Consider the following 20,429-nt stretch of genomic DNA (forward strand, 5'->3'; position numbering starts at 1 on the left):
GTTGACCTTTTCCAAGACCTGAGTGGACCTCTCACACTTAAACACATGGGTCTGCTTCGTATCCGTATGGTTCTTGAAAGTAGTTTTGAGCACTCTCTGAATCAAACTTTCGGGCGTTTCGACTGTTTCATTTTGAGATGATACAAATTTAGTTAACCCTTTCGCGTCAAAGCCAACATGGTCCTTGTGTAGTACATAATGAAACTTTTTATCTTTTTCTTTATATTTCTCGACTTTTACATTTAGTTCATCAACTAGCTTCGCGTCATCTTCAAGCTTCTTTTCAGCCCAATTTACCACGATGTCGTCCAGATTCAAAATTGAAATATCTTTGGCTTCCATGATGGCTCTGTTTATACCTGCAAAGAGAGAACAAATGTAGACAAAACAAAAAAGCTTATTAAAATAACTTAAATCCATATTCATTTAATGTAAAAAACAGCTTACATAATGTATTTCTTTTTGTTTACTCAACAATTGTTGTTTTTAATATGGCGAATCAACAAGAAACTTTATCTGTATTCCTTTTGGAATAAATGTTGAAACACGAACCAGATTATTGAATAAAATCAGATATAATAACACATAGTGTATTAAGAATGTCCAGAAATGCATAATTAGCAATACATCGATTTCGATATACCCCAACGTTACATGAGTAAAGTACAATTTACCCGTCGATAAGTCCAATTTTCCGGTCATTGTGACGTCATATTTAGACTTGATTTTTGTTACTTCACAGTCACTGGGTAGTGGGAGTAAATCGTATATTACCGACGACGTTTTGGTGTCTCGATTGTGTGTGTGAGGGTGGGTGGGTGTGTATGCGTTTCCAGTTAAAGTAAAGATGGAGGGGAGAGGCTGACACTGAAGATTACGATGTGTCTGTACAATCAAAATTTATCGAGAAATATCCAATCGACATATGGACGACATTTTGTTATCAAACACATTGTATTTCCAAAATGTGGGTAAAATTATATCTTTGATAAAGCTGATGATGGAAGATTCGAGTGCCGCCAATACTTGGTAGCGGAGGAATTATTAGTTTAAATAGCGGTATTTTTTATCTTGACGAATTAATAAGATCTTTTGATACGTTATTCACCACCAAGAGTTACCATTATTTTGAGAATTACAATACTGACAATGCATGGGTTTTAATGAATATCGGCAATACTGTTAAAAATAAATGAACATTGCTATTATTACTTTCAATTTCATCGGAATATGAACAGTTTCTATCAGTTCTCACAAAATATTTTGAGCATAGTTGTTCATCATCCCATTTATAAGTTTGAAAAAGGCTTTGTTGGCATCAATGCTTATAAAAACTTTTTCATCCAAATTATCTACTAATACTACCGCATTATACATGATAAATGAGATACAAACAACGAAAATTTAAATTTTTTGACCAAAGCCAACCTTGAGTTCTTATCACATATTTTTCGAAAAAAAAAGAAATAAAGAAATAAGATGAATTACAAAAAAATGTCGGAGGTTTAATTGTTATACAGTTTTTAATATTTCTGTGATTTATCTTTACATCCAATGGGTTAAAGCCATAACATGTACCAGATCATTGTGTGTTATAGCAGCGTTTCTTCTGGGTTAACCATACTAGTATGTCCACAGCACACATCTCCTGTCTTAACTGAAGTTACTATGGTTGATAAAATCCAACGAAATTCAAACCAGAACAAAATTACAACCAACATAATGGTTCCATTGTATGCTTTGTAACTATTCTTTAACACACACAAAAAGGCGAAAAACAAAACAAAGCATTATTGTGTAATTACATCACTTTAAAATAAGATATTGTGTATCATATTTAACGGGAAGTAATTTGATACATTGGACAGTGTGTTTGTAGATAATTTAATCCACTGATAATAAATTTAAATTAAATCTCATCTAGAAAACATGAAAAGATTGAATAGATCAGGTGGTTAGTGTATTTAAACATGTCAAATGTCAAAACTTTTTAACCAATATTGCAAATGGCCGATTTTAAGATTGCCACCATCCATACAATGTTATTTCTGTTATTGTATAATTTTGAAATAAGCGATTGTGTATCATTTTTAATGGGAAGTAATTTCATATATTGAACAGTCAGTTTGTAGATAGTTTAATAAATTTAAAAAATTTAAATAAATTTAAATCAAATGTTAACTAAAAAGCATTAAAGATTGAATAGATCAGATAGTTAGTGTATTTAAACATATTAACTGTGTTCTACCTTTTTTACCAATTTTTCTGCCGATTTTGAAATTGTCACCGTCCATACATAATTATTTCTCTGTTAGTTGATACAGTTGCAATTTTTAACAAGAATATACGATTTAAACAGTAAGCCCGTATGTTTTGAAAACACAAGTTTGGTAACACACCATAATATCGCAAGTTTACGGAAAACACAAAATACCTATATTAGGGTGTATCTGATCGTAACTGAGAACTTATATGACACGGCAGGATAGTATTTTATTGTATCAATGTGATGTACGGTTGACACATGTACATTATTAATTTTGTGACGTAACATGTAATAATGACGTCACAAACACTTTATGATATCAGACAAAGGTCTCTGTAGACGGAACCGTCATTTCTTTGGTTGCTAGGGGAACACAACTCTGTCTGACAAAGAGGGATGTATGACAGCTCACATGCGTTAGACAATTACCTGACGTCATAATTATATATGCAAAGTGACCGCGGCTGACGTCAACATTTTTGACGCACAGCGACGTCCTTGTGAAGGTAGAGATAGAGTGATGAAAATCTTTTAATGGTTGAACGTAATTGCAATTTCATCATTTTGGTTCTCAGAGAAAAATCATTAAACATGGATCTGTGAAGTGGTCAGGTATGTTTATCTATTATGGCCTGGTTGAGAGGGCACTATTGCCTCATAGTATTGTTTAGGGATGGAATAGTGCCCGAGCCGCACGAAGTTAATCATATCCCATCACGAGACAATACTATGAGGCAATAGTGCCCTCTCAAACAGGTCATAATGGGTTTAGTACATCACCCCTACATGAGACCCGTTTTCATGTCATCGTAACAGAATCACGTCAAGCCAGACATGAAGCGACACCTTGCAACGCTATCTTCATTTCCACACCACGTTGTTACATTAAAAGTGCAAGATATGAATTGTCGTAGAAATCTGTATTTCTTTAAAACGGGATTCAGCTTCATGAAGATTAAAAGTAGATCAGTAGAACATGAGTGCTCTGTAGAAATCAAAGCAACATTTGCTTCCATCCCCGCACACAACAGCCTGTCCGCCATCTTGACGTCTTTGTCGAAGCGCAACGTTATAATGACGTCAATTAATGATGACGTCACAATACATTTACGTTCAATATCGCGCCACTTCAATAGTGCCCGCCTGCCCGGGCACTATTGCAAATAGTACTCATGTGTGTAGCCAATCAGAATCCTGTATTCTGTCAGGTGATGTACTAACTTATATTAATTTGAATTCATTCATATTAAAGATGCTCCGCCGCCTACAGAGCATAAATGATACCCACCATTTGAACAATAATTGGTGTTTAATCGTGTATATATATGCCTGATTAACACAAATATAATTCAAAATAATTTATTTTGCTTTCGTTGCATGCGCAATCAGTACTGAATTCCATATAGGACATAGTGCCACGGAATTTTTTCGGGATGCAATTAATTATTTTTAATATTTTTGTTTTGAAGTAAATTAGAAGCTCAAACTTTTTCAGTGGTGGTAATGGTGTAAAGTAGGTAACTAAAGAAAAATACTGAATCGTCTGCTCTTGTTTTTGATAGAGAAAAATTACATCTGCCAGCGGTGGAGCATCTTTAAGACATGGTATATAATATATTGTTTATAGTTTGTCATCTGTGGTCCATGGGTCGTCTGTCCGTAAACAATTCTTGTAACCATTAGTCTACGTTTTCATTTTACATTTTTGGGGAGTGATCAATCTAGATATGGCCGACAGGCAGCTATCTTTGATTTGGATATTTAAAGCTTATTACCAATATTAAGTACTGAAGGGATCTGTCTTACAAATAAATAGTCTCCTCTTTGGCTCTAGTATACAGTTGTTGACTGGGGTTGAGGGCAACAGATGATTTGTTGGACCCGAAGACAAACTGTTGCCCGAAGCCGCAGGCTGTTGCCCGAAAATCCATGGCCAGTCGATAACTGTTATGTTATACCCATTGACTCAAAACAATGCATTGACGTCACGAATTGTATGTGTGACGTCACTCCGGTCCAAAAGCACATTTTAACCGTCGATTTTAACAGGTTTTTTTACCTCTCGACGGAACAGTTCATTTATTGGCATTTTTGTCAATAGATTTTATATCGAACTAATTTATAGGGGTATATTTATTGGGAACGATCGGTCAACATGATTGCTATATTGGATAGCTTAACGTTGCAACAACAGTTTCTCAGAAAATACTGCATTGATCAGACTCCTAAGGACACAACTCACCGAGCTCGAAGTGCGATGTGTGAACATATATACTATATTCAGTATTCCGACCTGCACACTTAAATTTCAGTTTTCGGAACCAATGGAGGATTATGGGTACATTGATCAAGTTTATCGTTAAGACGGAGAAATATCCGAGAAATCCCTAGGTACTGTGACACTTTCCGTATATATGATAAGTAATCTTAATGTTACATAGATTTTCAAGACTGGCGATATAAAACAGAGTTTTTAAATCCTTTAAAAGTAGTCTTAAATTCGTCAAGTAAAAAATGGAACACGTAAAAAATAATCACTGTATTGAGTATTAAAAAGTAAACAAACATTTTTTTCATGTGACCTACAATGCGCACAGCACAGGTGTACTGTACAGTCAGTTAATGGAGGAGAACATCTAGTGGCCCCTGGAGTGTTTGCAATCCAAATAAAGAATTAGATCAGTTAGTAGGCGCGCTGAGTTCATATCAAGGGATATTCTTAACTTATTAGTACTTCGTGTCTTTTGTATTTTAGGCGTACAAATGACTGTACGAAGTTGTCATACTGATGTACATAGTTCTGTTTAAGTAGTATATTTGTAAAGTAGAACTGCGTCACGAGGACGAATATTGTAAAACACCGAATATCTTAATAATACATGTTTTGAAGTCTCCTGGCTCCAGGATCATAAAACGGTCTTAGACTTAATAATTGCTTTGTCAATCAAAAATGAAACTTTTGAAAACTTTTTATTACACCATCTGTGATTGGCTAAGTCTAATCTTTTTTGACTAAGATTGTTTCATGCTACTGAGGCAACACATCTAAGTCCAAAACAGTCTTTGGAAAGTTAGAGCATATTTGATGGGGCTAAGTCTACATTTAAGTCTAAGATCTGTTCATGATCCTGGAGCCAGGTGTCTGTCACATTCACCTGGTGATCAGGGGGCGTACAGTTACTTATGCTGATTCAGACATGCACATAAATGCATTTTTCTGGAAACTATGAATATCTGAACCAAAATAAGTTAAGATATTTTCAATACGGACCGAATATGTTGACAAAAACATAATGTTACTTAGATGAATAATGTGATAACAGATAAATTCATTCAAATAATTCTTACCACCAAATTCTTGCTGGTTTCTGTGACAGGGCTGACGATACATTACATATCGGTCTCAGTTTTCAATTTATCATAGTCGTGGTGAGTATTTACATGTCCCCGGTGATCTAGAGTTGGCAAAAAATAAAATGCATCGATCTATCATGAAGAATTTTATGATATAAGTGCTACATTATGTATTTTTTGAACATTGGTTAAAATTTTAATTCAGTATTATTTAATTTGATTTCCACAAACTTTCGTAACTTTATTTTCTTCTTGTGACATGATATTTTAAAGCTACATTTTGTACATGTATCTATTCACGTCTGTTTCAGTTAATTACTCTATATATAACATATGGTTAATTGTAATTTATTCATTGTGTTTTTATAGCTCATCTACCCTTTGAAGTTAATTATTCTAACTGGTCTTACTAGTACTATGACACTTACGACTCAGACAGTAGATAAGCTAATTATCTCAACTGTCCGAGTACCGACCAGCCATAATAGAGTCATATACATACCAGGTGTCACCCATTGTATCAATTGTACATTTAATTCCATATCTCATATTTTGTCATCAGTTAGGATCTAGAGCTCGGTCTCTACGGGTCGATTTTCGGACACTCCGGAAATCGCCTTCCGACTCATAGAAAAGTGATTTAATAAATTCGTATTTGAACAACTAATCAACGTCTTTGGATTTTATACCGCGACAAGGAAAATATTACAACTACCGGAAATTCCGTTGTGATAGATCTGTCATAATGGTTACTACATTAGAGTATATAATACAATTTATCTCATACCTATACGAGTAATTTTTGCTAGTTAAGGGCAATATATTTATATGTACTTATGTCACCTCTGGCTGTACCCATACAATAAAGCCCCGTGTCGTTACAATTTTACCATTTTGTTCAGAAACTAGACTGAGTTTACTTTATAAGATACAAACAACAGGATTTACGTTGAAAATATCACGCAATTTTCATGTATGCAGAATTGACTTACTGTCGAATTAATTTCAAAATGGCGGAAAATCATAGTACTTGAATTGCAATAAAACGTCGAAATGTGAGAGAAAAAATACTCTTTCATATGTTGATTATCCACACTGAAGTACGAGATATTACGACATCTATGATGAGCCTGTAACACAGTGCTAGGTTAATGCGTATTAACACTATGACCACGTTTCAGTTATACAAATGTACCCAGGTCGATATCTTTATCTTTATCCTTTATACGCTTATCTTCTTAAAACATATCGACCTTTTAAGTTGGCCTTTAGGAAGGGGTTCTATATCGACATTACACAACATGTATACTTCTATAGCAAATATTTTGCAAAAATTTAAAGGCATATTAATTCATAGCCTTTGAATATTATTTAGTACTAATCAAATATATCAATGTTGGTGAAAAATGTTTAAAGATATTTTTGATTTTTAAAATTTTGTATCACGAAAATTGGCCTGACCATCGAAAAAAATGGCATTAGACCATAAACAATAATAACGAAAATCATAGGTTTCCTCAACAAAACTCTCTAATAACTTCCCACGACGAAAGCAATATCATCCGGACGGGCTTAGCCGTTGGAGTATGAGTATTCTTATAGGAAAACATTACACAAATTAAGGAAAATCATAGGTTAAGGAACCTTCATTAAAATCTGTAATGCTTTCCTATGGAGAATTTTAAGTTAAAAGATTCCTTAGATTTAAGGAATATTCGTGAAACTGGGCACTGGAGGTAAGGAAGTGGTTTGAAAACATCTTTTCTCAACTTGTAATTTACTGATTTTTTTTTAATAAAATACAGACTAAAATCTGCATGTACAAATAAGAAAACAATGTCGACTGATATTACAATGCAACGGTGGTTGAATTATGCCATTTCGTCTTTTCGCCCCGAAAAAACAAAAATTAAATATCTTAATTATCTTCTTTTCGTCCTTTCACCCCGAAAAGACGAAAATTAACAAATTTAAAGTTCGTCTTTTCGCTGCGAAAAGACGAAAAGTCAAACACGAAAAGGCGAATGTGATGCACGCTAATTAGCGTCATTAATTTCCGTCTTTTTGCCCCGAAAAGACGAAAATTAACAAACCTATTAATCGCCCCGAAAAGACGAAATTGCACAAATCAGCCACCGTACAATGCATAAAAAACATATAATCATGAGATGAAACCGATGTAGATTCCATAAATTCCTGTAGCACACCTTTACACCGACCACACGTTCCATTTATCGATTGTATTTTTTTTCTTTCCAATCAATTTTATGAACACAAGTGTGATACATATATATCTGTTTGCAACGTCAAACTCTTTAATTTACCGTAATGTTTTATAATATATGCATATTAAATTAAATTATCTGAGATACAAAACAAAATTTAAAGCAGACATATATAATATCAAAAATAGTTTCTAATCGCTTAGTCAGTTGTGTTGGTGGACAAATCACTTCCGTAATTGAAATATTCCTTATTTAAGCATGTTCCAATGTTAAGTTGCATTAGATCAGGTTAATATAGCCATAAGATAATATATGTGGAAATGAATGATAGGGATATTCTATCCGAGGGTTGTAAAACCCGAGGCTTGTGACATCCATATCCAATTGCAATTTTACTTGTAAAATTACCTAACTTATTGGAATAAATTCGAAAAAAATCGCGACAGCAATTCAATTCTTCATACATGAAATTGCGAGATATTTTCAACGCAAATCCCATTATTGCAACTTTTAAAGTAAACTCAGCTTAGTTTCTGTAAACAATGTTTAAATTTGTATGTTGACGCTGTGACGTCACGAGGTTGGAGTTTCTTTGCGGATAAATAAAACTTGTGATCTCCATTAATGTTGTACTTCGCGGCTCATGAATTTGACACTTGTCTCTATAGTTGACTTTTATCATTGAAATTTGTGACTCCACTTAGCAGTTGTTTACGATGATTGCAAGCAACATGGGCAAGTTTGATTTTTAAAATAAACATACCACATATCGATATCACGACCTGTCTGAAATATCTGAGTACCTATGTACCATGAAATACATTTTAATTCAAAATCCATACTAGCGTAAACAAGCATTCAGAAAAGTAAACTTCGGGGTGTTAAAGTCTCATATCATACAGTTGCATGAAAGAATTAAAACAAGTCCATTTTGGGTTTAGTCTGATCGAACCACGTATGATTGCTAATTGGATTTGTCGTGTTACTAAAAACGATCGATAGCAGGTGCTTGCAATTACAGATCGGCAGTTACTGTTGAGCCACGCCTTTGTCCAGACATACACGGGTACCCATTAAATGGCGGAGCAAATGTAAAATCTCAAACAATGCACAAACATAAAATCGCTTGCAGTACTAGGGTGGTTTGAAAGATGACGAATGCTTGTGATATTTGAATTATTCGGTCAGTTTCTAGATAATGTTAATATAACAATTTTTTTTCTTTGACCAAATAACCACTTCAGAAGCTCTATGCAAGAAAAATATTTGTTTTCATCTTGAATCTGATATTTGATATGTTACATATATCTACAAGCTATGTTTTGCATGAGGCGAAAATGTTGAAATTACGAAAATCAAGATGGCGCGACCTCGCCCATCTGCCAAAGGCCATCGCGGTGTTTACCATATTGCCAATAACCCTGTATATGCACAATTCAAACCATGTTGATAAAAATGTTTTGCATTGATGTCAAATATAATTCCTTTGTTTTCTGCTTTTCCGCTGATTTTGAGAATTAGCAATGATAATGTCATAAGTTAATAATTCTTTAAATTTTGATGAAGGGTTTCGTTTTCAATTTGAAATGACTTCCCAAAAATGTTTTAAATGTCCTAATCATTTTCTGTTTAGTGAATGGTGATTGTACACAAATGTGTCGTATTTGTGTTTGAGGCACAATACATTATAAAATTTCATATGAGCAATAACGCTACGATGATACTATAACTCAAAAAAAAAACCAGAAATTTAAAAATTATTTTCACAAATATAAATGCAACGTTACCTTTTTAGGTATCCTTTAATCCATTTTATCATTAAAAGACGTGACACTTTGATCTTTCAATCTGTCTGATTTCCACCACTGTTTTGATGCACTTGGGATATTTCCTCTCAAAAAAGGAAGAAAACTGCACCTTCCTGTGTTTTAATTGGACGAAAAGACACGTGACCAGCCTGCAATAATTATGATAATAAACCGGCTGCTCCAGACAGTGCAACAGAACAAAGACAAAGTGCGCTGTGTTGGCACCTGGCAACAAAATACTACAAGCTAGGGGGTGGAAATTTTTATCGGGATCAGATTAAAAGTAACGTGTGCATTTGCTTGTGAAGATTGCGATTTAAAATCAATACGACTCTCAATATGAAGAATGGAATTAATTATTTAGTTTCCATATCTCTGTTAATCCACATTTCATATAGGCAGGTAAATCTGACAAAAAAATGTAATTTTTTTAATAAACATTAGACCTTGCCCGTGACAGAATAATTGATTTCTAAATTTTACAATCTCATTTTATATTTTATTGAGTAAAAGAGAGAAAGTTTTTCATACGTGTTATCTGCTGTGTTTGACATCAGTAATATTTAGTAGGGTATCCATTATTGGTAAGTACTGTAAGGTCGTTTACGTATCTAGTTTAAAACATTACAATGTATCTTGTTTTTCTTTTTAAGCAATTGTTCGTATATGGCTGCTAGAAAAACGTTTTAACACTAATTCAATAGATTATGATGAATCACTTTGTTCTTATTTAAGAACCTACAGTTACCTAACATGTAATAGTTTAAAGATGCTCCACCGCTGACAAATGGTATTTTTCACTATCAGAAACAGGAGCAGACGATTTTGTATTTTTCTTCAGTTACAAAAGTTACTTATTTTACACCATTACCACCATTGAAAAGTTTGAGCTTCTAATTTTACTTCAAGTTAAAAATATGAAAAACAATTAATTGCATCCCGAAAAAATTCCGTGGCACTATATCTTATATAGAACGAAGTAATGATTGTGCATGCACCAAAGGCGAAATAAATTATTTTATGTTATTTTTCATGTTAATTAGGCATATATATACACGATTAAACACCAATTATTGTTCAAATGATGGATATCATTTATGCTCTGTCGGCGGTGGAGCATCTTTAAATTATCTATTTTCAATACGCTATTACACATTTTACAAATCGATTTAATCTGAAGAATCGATCAAAAGAGGTAAATGGAGATCTGAAATAATTGTGTGTAAACTGAGACATGTATTTAAGTTTTTTAACAAACGAAAATGAAACAGTTTACTCCAGAATTTTAACATAAATAAATTACTGGGTTGTACTATTCAGTATCTTTGACGGCATGCTTCCGAGAGATAACACTATAAAATGAACAATAGATCCACTGGAGATAGAACACATTCCGCAGCCTCCCAAAACACACTTGTGCTGATTGAACATGTCGCATACATGGTTATGGTAGATAGATAGATATTCTTTATAGATATTGTTCATTTCCCCATATACGTTAGATAACAACGGGAAAAAAAGGAGAAAGGAACGGAACGGTACGCAGTGCAGAAAATTACATAAACTAAACTATTTCATATTTTGATATTTACAGTTAAGAGATGTTCATTTTATAGAAAGTTCAGATTACGCAGTGTTCATAATATTGTTGTAGATAATTTCTTGTTTTGCCGCTTATAATATTTGACGAATTTTCAAGTACCTTTTTGGCATCAATTTTGCAATAAGTTTTACCATTTCTTGCCAGCTTTTGTTCGTTAAAGAAATAACCTCTAATTGTCCTCCAAGGATAAATTTTGTCTGTTCGACATAGTCAGCAACCTCTAGAAAATTCACAACTGTTTCTAATATAAGATCTCTTTCCTCGCTCAGAATGTGGCATTCTTTTATAAAGTGTATAGTTATGTTATCAACGGCTTTGCCACAAAGTTTACAAATGACGACATCCCTTTCATATAAAAACGATAAATTGATAAGTTCAGCGACTTCCAATGTGTTTTTCACTTTTTTGGACGTGAACTTCCATAACGGATGTAACTGAATTTTTTCGTGGATACCAGATAAAAATTGAAGACCGGTCTTTTTTTCAGCGTTTCTCTCCATACTTGTTCTTCTCGTGAATGAATTACGTTCTTAATAAAATGTTTCCATGCTGTTTTATAGGAATCTTGTGTTGTTCCATTCGAAAGAATTAAAATAAATTATGATTGCCGGGTTGTACTATTCAGTATCTTTGACGGAATACTTCCGGAAGATAACACTATAAAATGTACAATAGATCCAATTGAGATGTATTTGGTTTTATTAGTTTAACGTCCTATTTACCCCGTCCCGGTACCTGGCAACTGCACCATATGGGATTCGAACCCGCATCCCAGAGGTGGAGGGCTTGTGGTTATATGTCGAGCCATCTTAACCACTCGGCCACCGCGGCCACTACTAGAGATATAACATATTCCGCAGCCTCCCAAAACACACTTGTGCTGATTGAATTTTCGAATATATGAACAGGGTAGAGAAACTCTGCGTCATATCAGTTGTTAACAGGACTTTAAGCTCATCAATCAACTAACTGAACAACTAAGGAAATTGATCAATCTTTTTTTTTCGAAAAAGTATGTTCCCTGGTCGCTAATACTATGATAAACGTAGCATTCTTCATTGATTTAGCACTTTAAATCTACATTATATTCAATTAATCACACACTGATACATTGGGAACCATCGCAAGAAAAACATAAAACACACGCAGTTTGTAATGACAGATCAGCTACGGTATTAATGACAAGCTGTAGAGTTAAAGGTGACAGGGTAGTAGTTACAAGCCTGTTGTTGTTTTGTGCTTGTAGTAAGACAAGCTGTTGGCTTGTTTTGTGGCCTTGTCTAGTTAAAGGTGACAAGCCTGTTGGCTTGTTTTGTGGCCTTGTCTAGTTAAAGGTGACAAGCCTGTTGGCTTGTTTTGTGGCCTTGTCTAGTTAAAGGTGACACGCCTGTTGGCTTGTTTTGTGGCCTTGTCTACAGCCTCCTTACACTTACACTTACCGTGTGTTCGTATCGGTAGTAATGAAATGATTCGGTATCGCCTAAAGGAACGCGTTTGGATTTTTCCTCGATGGCGACCCCCATATGAAAGATACGCTTCGAATGTAAAAGCTAAGTATTTTCTGTGTTAACAATAAAAGTGATACATGTATAAACATAATACCTAAATAGTTTTGACATACATTTCATAGGACAAATTATTCTCAGTACCGTCTTTGTATATCAGAATAACGCTGGATCCAATTGCGCCCAGAAACAAACCACTTATACCGAATTGGTTCGGCAAATCGATACAACTCACTGGTAAGAATCTGTACAAAGAACGCAAGAATAGACACCGCATTAATCATGCTGAACTTTGAATGGATCTTAACATTAATATTCACTCGCACCATTTCAATCTAAATATCTCCAAATTGTTTCTTCTTTAACCTATCTAAATATACAACATCGTGAATAAAAAGCTTTTTACAATCTGCACTAGTAATAACGAACGGTTTGTTCCACGCACTTCCTTCAAAGGTTATTGTTGTGTCTCTATCTTCATGTGATATTGAATCTAAACAGAAGTTTTCATATCTAATTCTTGTTTTCCTGAAGTAGGCTACTTCTTCGTGATAATCAGCCGACTGCTTTCTAATCTTCTCTTTCAATCTTTCAGCAAAAAAGTTATACAGTTGATAATCTATTTGTGCACAATCTTTATGAAGTTCTGCTTCCTCTGTCCGAAATTTCAAACGGGGGTCTTTTACTTTATTTACACGAAGTTTGCCGTATAAGACATGTCTGAGATCCCAGTTTAGGATTCGTCGCATTAACACAATGGATTCATCTAGATGTTCGAACACTAATATTATATCCATTTCTTTTTCTAGTTTGAGCAAATAATGTTCTATCTGTATGTACGTTGTATTCCAAAATAGTTTGTCAGGAAAGCCTAGGTACCATGAAATCAAATTGCAAATATTACTATCGAATCTACCTGTGTCTGTTCTATTTTGTCTTTCTTGGCGCAAATATTCCAAAACAGGATTTTCTCCTGGAATATCTAACACCTGTTTAAACCGAGCAAATCTCACAGCAGTTTGAAAATGGCTGAATGGTTCCCTCACTATAGCTATATATCGAGTATCGTCCGGTAAAACTTGACTGAATTGTTGCCTATTGTAGGGCACATGCGCACAAGATATGTCGTAACTTCCGTTTTCTGGTGGCGGGTAAAAGTAATCACTTGTTAACGCGTACCCACCCCAGGATAGGTTGGACGGCAGAGCGAACGTGAGATTATTTTCATCCCCATATCGAAGAAAAATGTTCTGCACTGTAGTACTGGCAGCTTTGGGAACTTTAACAAATAGGATGTGGTTGACGGGATTCCTTATGGTCTCCATTGAGAAGATTCTTATCCCAAAGGTCGCTCTGTCCCAGATTTCCTTTCTCTCATCCTCTGTAGAGATAATGTAATGTCCTATGGTAAGGGCGGTCATCGCCAGACAACATCCCAACAGGAATCTGTAACTTACAGAGAGTAGTAAACATCAATATACGTACAGAGAAAAGTAAACATCAAAATGTTACGTACAGAGAAAAGTAAACATCAAAATGTAACGTACAGAGAAAAGTAAACATCAAAATGTAACGTACAGAGAAAAGTAGACGTCAATATGTAACGTACAGAGAAAAGTAAACATCAAAATGTAACGTACAGAGAAAAGTAAACATCAAAATGTAACGTACAGAGAAAAGTAAACATCAAAATGTAACGTACAGAGAAAAGTAAACATCAAAATGTAACGTACAGAGAAAAGTAAACATCAAAATGTAACGTACAGAGAAAAGTAAACATCAAAATGTAACGTACAGAGAAAAGTAAACATCAAAATGTAACGTACAGAGAAAAGTAAACATCAAAATGTAACGTACAGAGAAAAGTAACATCATAAAGAAAAGTAAACATCAAAATGTAACGTACAGAGAAAAGTAAACATCAAAATGTAACGTACAGAAAAAAGTAAACATCAAAATGTAACGTACAGAGAAAAGTAGACGTCAATATGTAACGTACAGAGAAAAGTAAACATCGAAATGTAACGTACAGAGAAAAGTAAACATCAACATTGTAACGTACAGAGAAAAGTAAACATCAAAATGTAACGTACAGAGAAAAGTAAACATCAAAATGTAACGTACAGAGAAAAGTAAACATCAAAATGTTACGTACAGAGAAAAGTAAACATCAAAATGTAACGTACAGAAAAAAGTAAACATCAAAATGTAACGAACAGAGAAAAGTAAACATCAAAATGTAACGTACAGAGAAAAGTAAACATCAAAATGTAACGTACAGAGAAAAGTAAACATCAAAATGTAACGTACAGAGAAAAGTAAACATCAAAATGTAACGTACAGAGGATAGTAGACATCAAAATGTAACGTACAGAGAAAAGTAGACATCAAAATGTTACGTACAGAGGATAGTAAGCATCAAAATGTAACATACAGAGACAAGTAAACATCAAAATGTAACGTACAGAGGATAGTAGACATCAAAATGTAACGTACAGAGGATAGTAGACATCAAAATGTAACGTAGAGAAAAGAAGACATCCATCTGTAACATACAGAGAAAAGTAGACGTCAATATGTAACGTACAGAGAAAACTAAACATCAAAATGTAACGTACAGAGAAAAGTAAACATCAAAGTGTAACGTACAGAGAAAAGTAAACATCAAAATGTTATGTACAGAGAAAAGTAAACATCAAAATGTTACGTACAGAGAAAAGTAAACATCAAAATGTAACGTACAGAGAAAAGTAAACATCAAAATGTAACGTACAGAGAAAAGTAAACATCAAAATGTAACGTACAGAGAAAAGTAAACATCAAAATGTAACGTACAGAGAAAAGTAAACATCAAAATGTTACGTACAGAGAAAAGTAGACGTCAATATGTAACGTACAGAAAAAAGTAAACATCGAAATGTAACGTACAGAGAAAAGTAGACATCAAAATGTTACGTACAGAGGATAGTAAGCATCAAAATGTAACAAACAGAGACAAGTAAACATCAAAATGTAACGTACAGAGGATAGTAGACATCAAAATGTAACGTACAGAGGATAGTAGACATCAAAATGTAACGTAAGAGAAAAGAAGACATCCATCTGTAACATACAGAGAAAAGTAGACATCAAAATGTAACGTACAGAGAAAAGTAAACATCAATATGTAACGTACAGAGAAAAGTAAACATCAAAATGTAACGTACAGAAAAAGTAAACATCAAAATGTAACGTACAGAGAGAAAAGTAGACATCAAAATGTTACGTACAGAGGATAGTAAACATCAAAATGTAACATACAGAGAAAAGTAAACATCAAAATGTAACGTACAGAGGATAGTAAACATCAAAATGTAACGTACAGAGAAAAGTAAACATCAAAATGTAACGTACAGAGAAAAGTAAGACATCCATCTGTAACGTACAGAGAAAAGTAAACATCAAAATGTAACGTACAGAGAAAAGTAAACATCAAAATGTAACGTACAGAGAAAAGTAAACATCAAAATGTAACGTACAGAGAAAAGTAAACATCAAAATGTTACGTACAGAGAAAAGTAAACATCAATCTGTAACGTACAGAGAAAAGTAAACATCAAAATGTAACGTACAGACAAAAAGTAAACATCAAAATGTAACGTACAGAGAAAAGTAAACATCAAAATGTAACGTACAGAGAAAAGTAAACATCAAAATGTAACGTACAGAGAAAAGTAAACATCAAAATGTAACGTACAGAGAAAAGTAAACATCAAAATGTAACGTACAGAGAAAAGTAAACATCAAAATGTAACGTACAGAGAAAAGTAGACATCAAAATGTAACGTACAGAGGATAGTAGACATCAAAATGTAACGTAGAGAAAAGAAGACATCCATCTGTAACATACAGAGAAAAGTAGACGTCAATATGTAACGTACAGAGAAAACTAAACATCAAAATGTAACGTACAGAGAAAAGTAAACATCAAAGTGTAACGTACAGAGAAAAGTAAACATCAAAATGTTATGTACAGAGAAAAGTAAACATCAAAATGTTATGTACAGAGAAAAGTAAACATCAAAATGTTACATACAGAGAAAAGTAAACATCAAAATGTAACGTACAGAAAAAAGTAAACATCAAAATGTAACGAACAGAGAAAAGTAAACATCAAAATGTAACGTACAGAGAAAAGTAAACATCAAAATGTTACGTACAGAGAAAAGTAAACATCAAAATGTTACGTACAGAGAAAAGTAAAAATTCATCTGTAACGTAATGGGAGTGGTAAACATCAAAATGTAACGTACAGACAAAAAGTTAAGATCAAAATGTAACTACAGAGAATAGTAAACATCAAAATGTAACGTACAGAGAGTAGTAAACATCAATATATATAGAGAATTGTAACCGTAATATAAATGCAGATAATAGTTACATCAGCCTTCAATATACAAAGAATAGTTTATATCCACCTGCAATGCACAGACAGTGGCGTAGGAAGATGAAACGTAATGGGGGAGGGGGGGGGGGGGCAAAGGTCCTCAATATTTTGTAAACCCCCCCCCCCCCCCCCCCGCCGCACCATCAGGAGGAGATTAGGAGATTAATTTAACTCCCAACCATATATGCTGTATGTACATTTTTCATATATCATTAGATTTAATCCTTGTGCACATTTATAGTCAGTGGGGTTGCTAAAAGGAAATTAACGAATACGCAAATTGGCCAAATTGTGTGTGAGCGTTGAAGACGCGAGATTTTGGTGTTTTAGGGCTCTGAGGGTGATCCCTGGGAAACAATATTGTAATTAAGAATGGCTGAGATGAGTTTTACAAGTATTTTGATGATTTTGCGAGCGCCCGAAAGCGCGAGATTTTGGTGTTTGGGGGGTCCGGGGCCTCCCTCGGGAAAAAAATTTACGATTAAGAATAGCTTAAATGAGATTTGATGAATTTGCGAGCGCCCGAAAGCGCGAGATTTTGGTGTTTGGGGGCTCTGGGGGTCTCCCCCGGAAAAAAATACGTTTTAGAGTGGCTTAGATGAGTTTTACGATGCATTTTGATGAATTTGCGAGCGCCCAAAGGCGCGAGAATTTGGTGTTAGGGGGGGGGGGGGGGCGGGTGGGGGTTCGGGCGTCTCCCCCGGGGAAAAAAATTACGATTTAGAATGGCAGTGATGAGTTTCACGATGTATTTTAATCGTACATTTTTAAATAGTACATAGAATGGACATTTTTAGTCTAGTTCGTGTGTATTGATTTTTTACTATTTAAGGTTTGACATTGAGGACCCTTTTTTCTTTCAAATAAGCATTTTTAGAAAATTTCAGTCGGCGAAAATGGAAGGGGGGGGGGCAAAAAGACATGTTCGCCCCCCCCCCCCCCCCTCCTGGGGAACGGGGGGGGGAAGTTGCCCCCCCCCCCCGCGCTTCTACGGCCCTGTATATGTATAGAGTATAGTGAATATTAACTTGTAGATGTATAGAGAATAGTGAACATTAACTTGTATATGTATAGAAAATAGTGAACATTAACTTGTATATGTATAGAAAATAGTGAACATTAACTTGTATATGTATAGAGAATAGTGAACATTAACTTGTATATGTATAGAGAATAGTGAACATTAACTTGTATATGTATAGAGAATAGTGAACATTAACTTGTATATGTATAGAGAAAAGTGAACATTAACTCGTATATGTATAGAGTATAGTGAAAATTAACTTCTGTATGTATGGAGAATAGTGAACATTAACTAGTATATGTAAGAGAATAGTGAACATTAACTTGTATATGTATAGAGAATAGTGAACATTAACTCGTATATGTATAGAGTATAGTGAAAATTAACTTCTGTATGTATGGAGAATAGTGAACATTAACTAGTATATGTAAGAGAATAGTGAACATTAACTTGTATATGTATAGAGTATAGTGAACATTAACTTGTATAAGTATAGAGTATAGTGAACATTAACTTGCACATGTATAGAGAATACCAAAAAATAGTCTGTAAGAGAATAGTGAACATTAACTAGTATATGTATAGAGTATAGTGAACATTAACTTGTATATGTATAGAGTATAGTGAACATTAACTTGTAGTTATATGTATAGAGAATACCAAAAAATAGTCTGTAAGAGAATAGCGAATACCGTATGTTATATACCGAGAATACAAATATCTGACAACACACGTGATTTCGGATGCTTGTATTATAACATATTGCGACAGAATCATCGTCGGTAACCCACGTAATCAGCCTACTGGTGGCTCCTTTTGTTTATGTACTGTATACGGCCATATTAACATCGAGGTCACCGTTATTTGTACACAGACGATAACACACAAGCTTAAGGTTGTGTTGTAAAGCACTTGTTTATCTGACCAAAATTCATACACATTTTTTATCAGCTCAACTGTGTTCAAGTACACCTAAGAAGTTATATACATATGCATGCAACATATCACTAGTAATAAAACTTACCTTACTCCGCTTTTATATATTTGACCAGCCTACATTGTATGAGACAACATCGACTTCACACATGACACTTACCTTTGGTATCTGCGTACATCCATCGTCATATCGTCCGTACATCCATCGTCATATCGTCCGTACATCCATCGTCATATCGTCCGTACATCCATCGTCATATCGTCCGTACATCCATCGTCATATCGTCCGTACATCCATGGCCAGGTCATTAACATCATGATGTAAATTTTCGTATTATGATCTAGACTTACCAAACGTTAGCGTGAGATAAAACTACAGGTAAAAATCACGTGATATGTTTTTGACTCTTACCTTGACAAATCTGGCACATCTTTAAATGACTATGGTTGATGATAGGACGTAAATAACTCTGTTTTGTGTCGAAGTGACAATGGCCTTTCATCACGAAATATCAACATCGGATTTTTAGTACCAGAGATTTAAATGTTAAAGACTTTTCACTATCGATAAGAGGAGCAGACGATTTAGTATTTTTCTTCAGATGCTAAAGTTATTTACACCATTGAAAAGTTTGAGCTTCTAATTTTACTTCAAGTTAAAAATATATAAAAAAAAATTAATTACATCCCGAAAAAAATGCGTGGCTCTATGTCCTATATGGAATGAGGTACTGATTGTTCATGCACCAAAGGCAAAATAAATTATTTTGTATTATTTTTTGTGTTAATACGACTTATACGGTATATATACACGATTAAACACCATTTTTTTCATATGATGAATATCACACAGAAGAAATCGGTTTCCGTAGACAAAAGACGCAAGTTTTTAAAGATGCTCCACCGCCGACAGAGCATAAGTTATAGTCATCACTTAATTAAACAATAATTGGTGTTTAATCGTGTGTATATTTGTCTAATAAACACAAAAAATAATATAAGATAATTCATTTTGCTTTTGGTGCATGTCCAATCAGTACTTCATTCCATTTAAGATAGAGTGCCACTGAATTTTTTCGGAATGCAATTAATTATTTCTTGTAATTTCAACTTGGAAGTAAAATAAGAAGCTCATACTTTTCATGGTGGTAATGGTGTAAAGTGTAACTGAAGAAAAATACTAACTCGTCTGCTACTGTTTTTGATAATGAAAAAATACCACTTATAAGCGATGGAGCATCTTCACATATTTAGCTTGTATAACGAAGTTAGCTATGAGAAA

At 34.1% G+C, this 20,429-nt stretch overlaps 1 protein-coding gene across 3 annotated transcripts; it reads right to left on the reverse strand.

Annotated features, from left to right (window-relative positions):
* Window positions 1-12,522: 12,522 nt before the first annotated feature.
* On the reverse strand, window positions 12,523-19,839 carry LOC138328806 (galactose-3-O-sulfotransferase 2-like). Of its 3 annotated transcripts, none has more exons than XM_069275544.1 (2): window positions 19,560-19,839; window positions 12,523-14,207 (listed from the first exon to the last, which is right to left on the reverse strand). In XM_069275544.1, the coding sequence occupies exon 2, from the start codon at window positions 14,180-14,182 to the stop codon at window positions 13,097-13,099; it is 1,086 nt and encodes a 361-aa protein (XP_069131645.1). In that variant the 5' UTR covers window positions 14,183-14,207; window positions 19,560-19,839; the 3' UTR covers window positions 12,523-13,096. The 3 variants fall into 3 exon arrangements, with proteins under 3 accessions (XP_069131645.1, XP_069131644.1, XP_069131643.1); XM_069275543.1 differs by lacking the exon at window positions 19,560-19,839 and adding an exon at window positions 19,308-19,515; XM_069275542.1 differs by lacking the exon at window positions 19,560-19,839 and adding an exon at window positions 19,308-19,515 and having other exon boundaries at window positions 12,523-14,213.
* Window positions 19,840-20,429: the final 590 nt, after the last annotated feature.

The sequence above is a fragment of the Argopecten irradians genome, chromosome 8 (assembly GCF_041381155.1).
Source record: "Argopecten irradians isolate NY chromosome 8, Ai_NY, whole genome shotgun sequence".
Classification (NCBI taxonomy): Eukaryota; Metazoa; Mollusca; class Bivalvia; order Pectinida; family Pectinidae; genus Argopecten; species Argopecten irradians.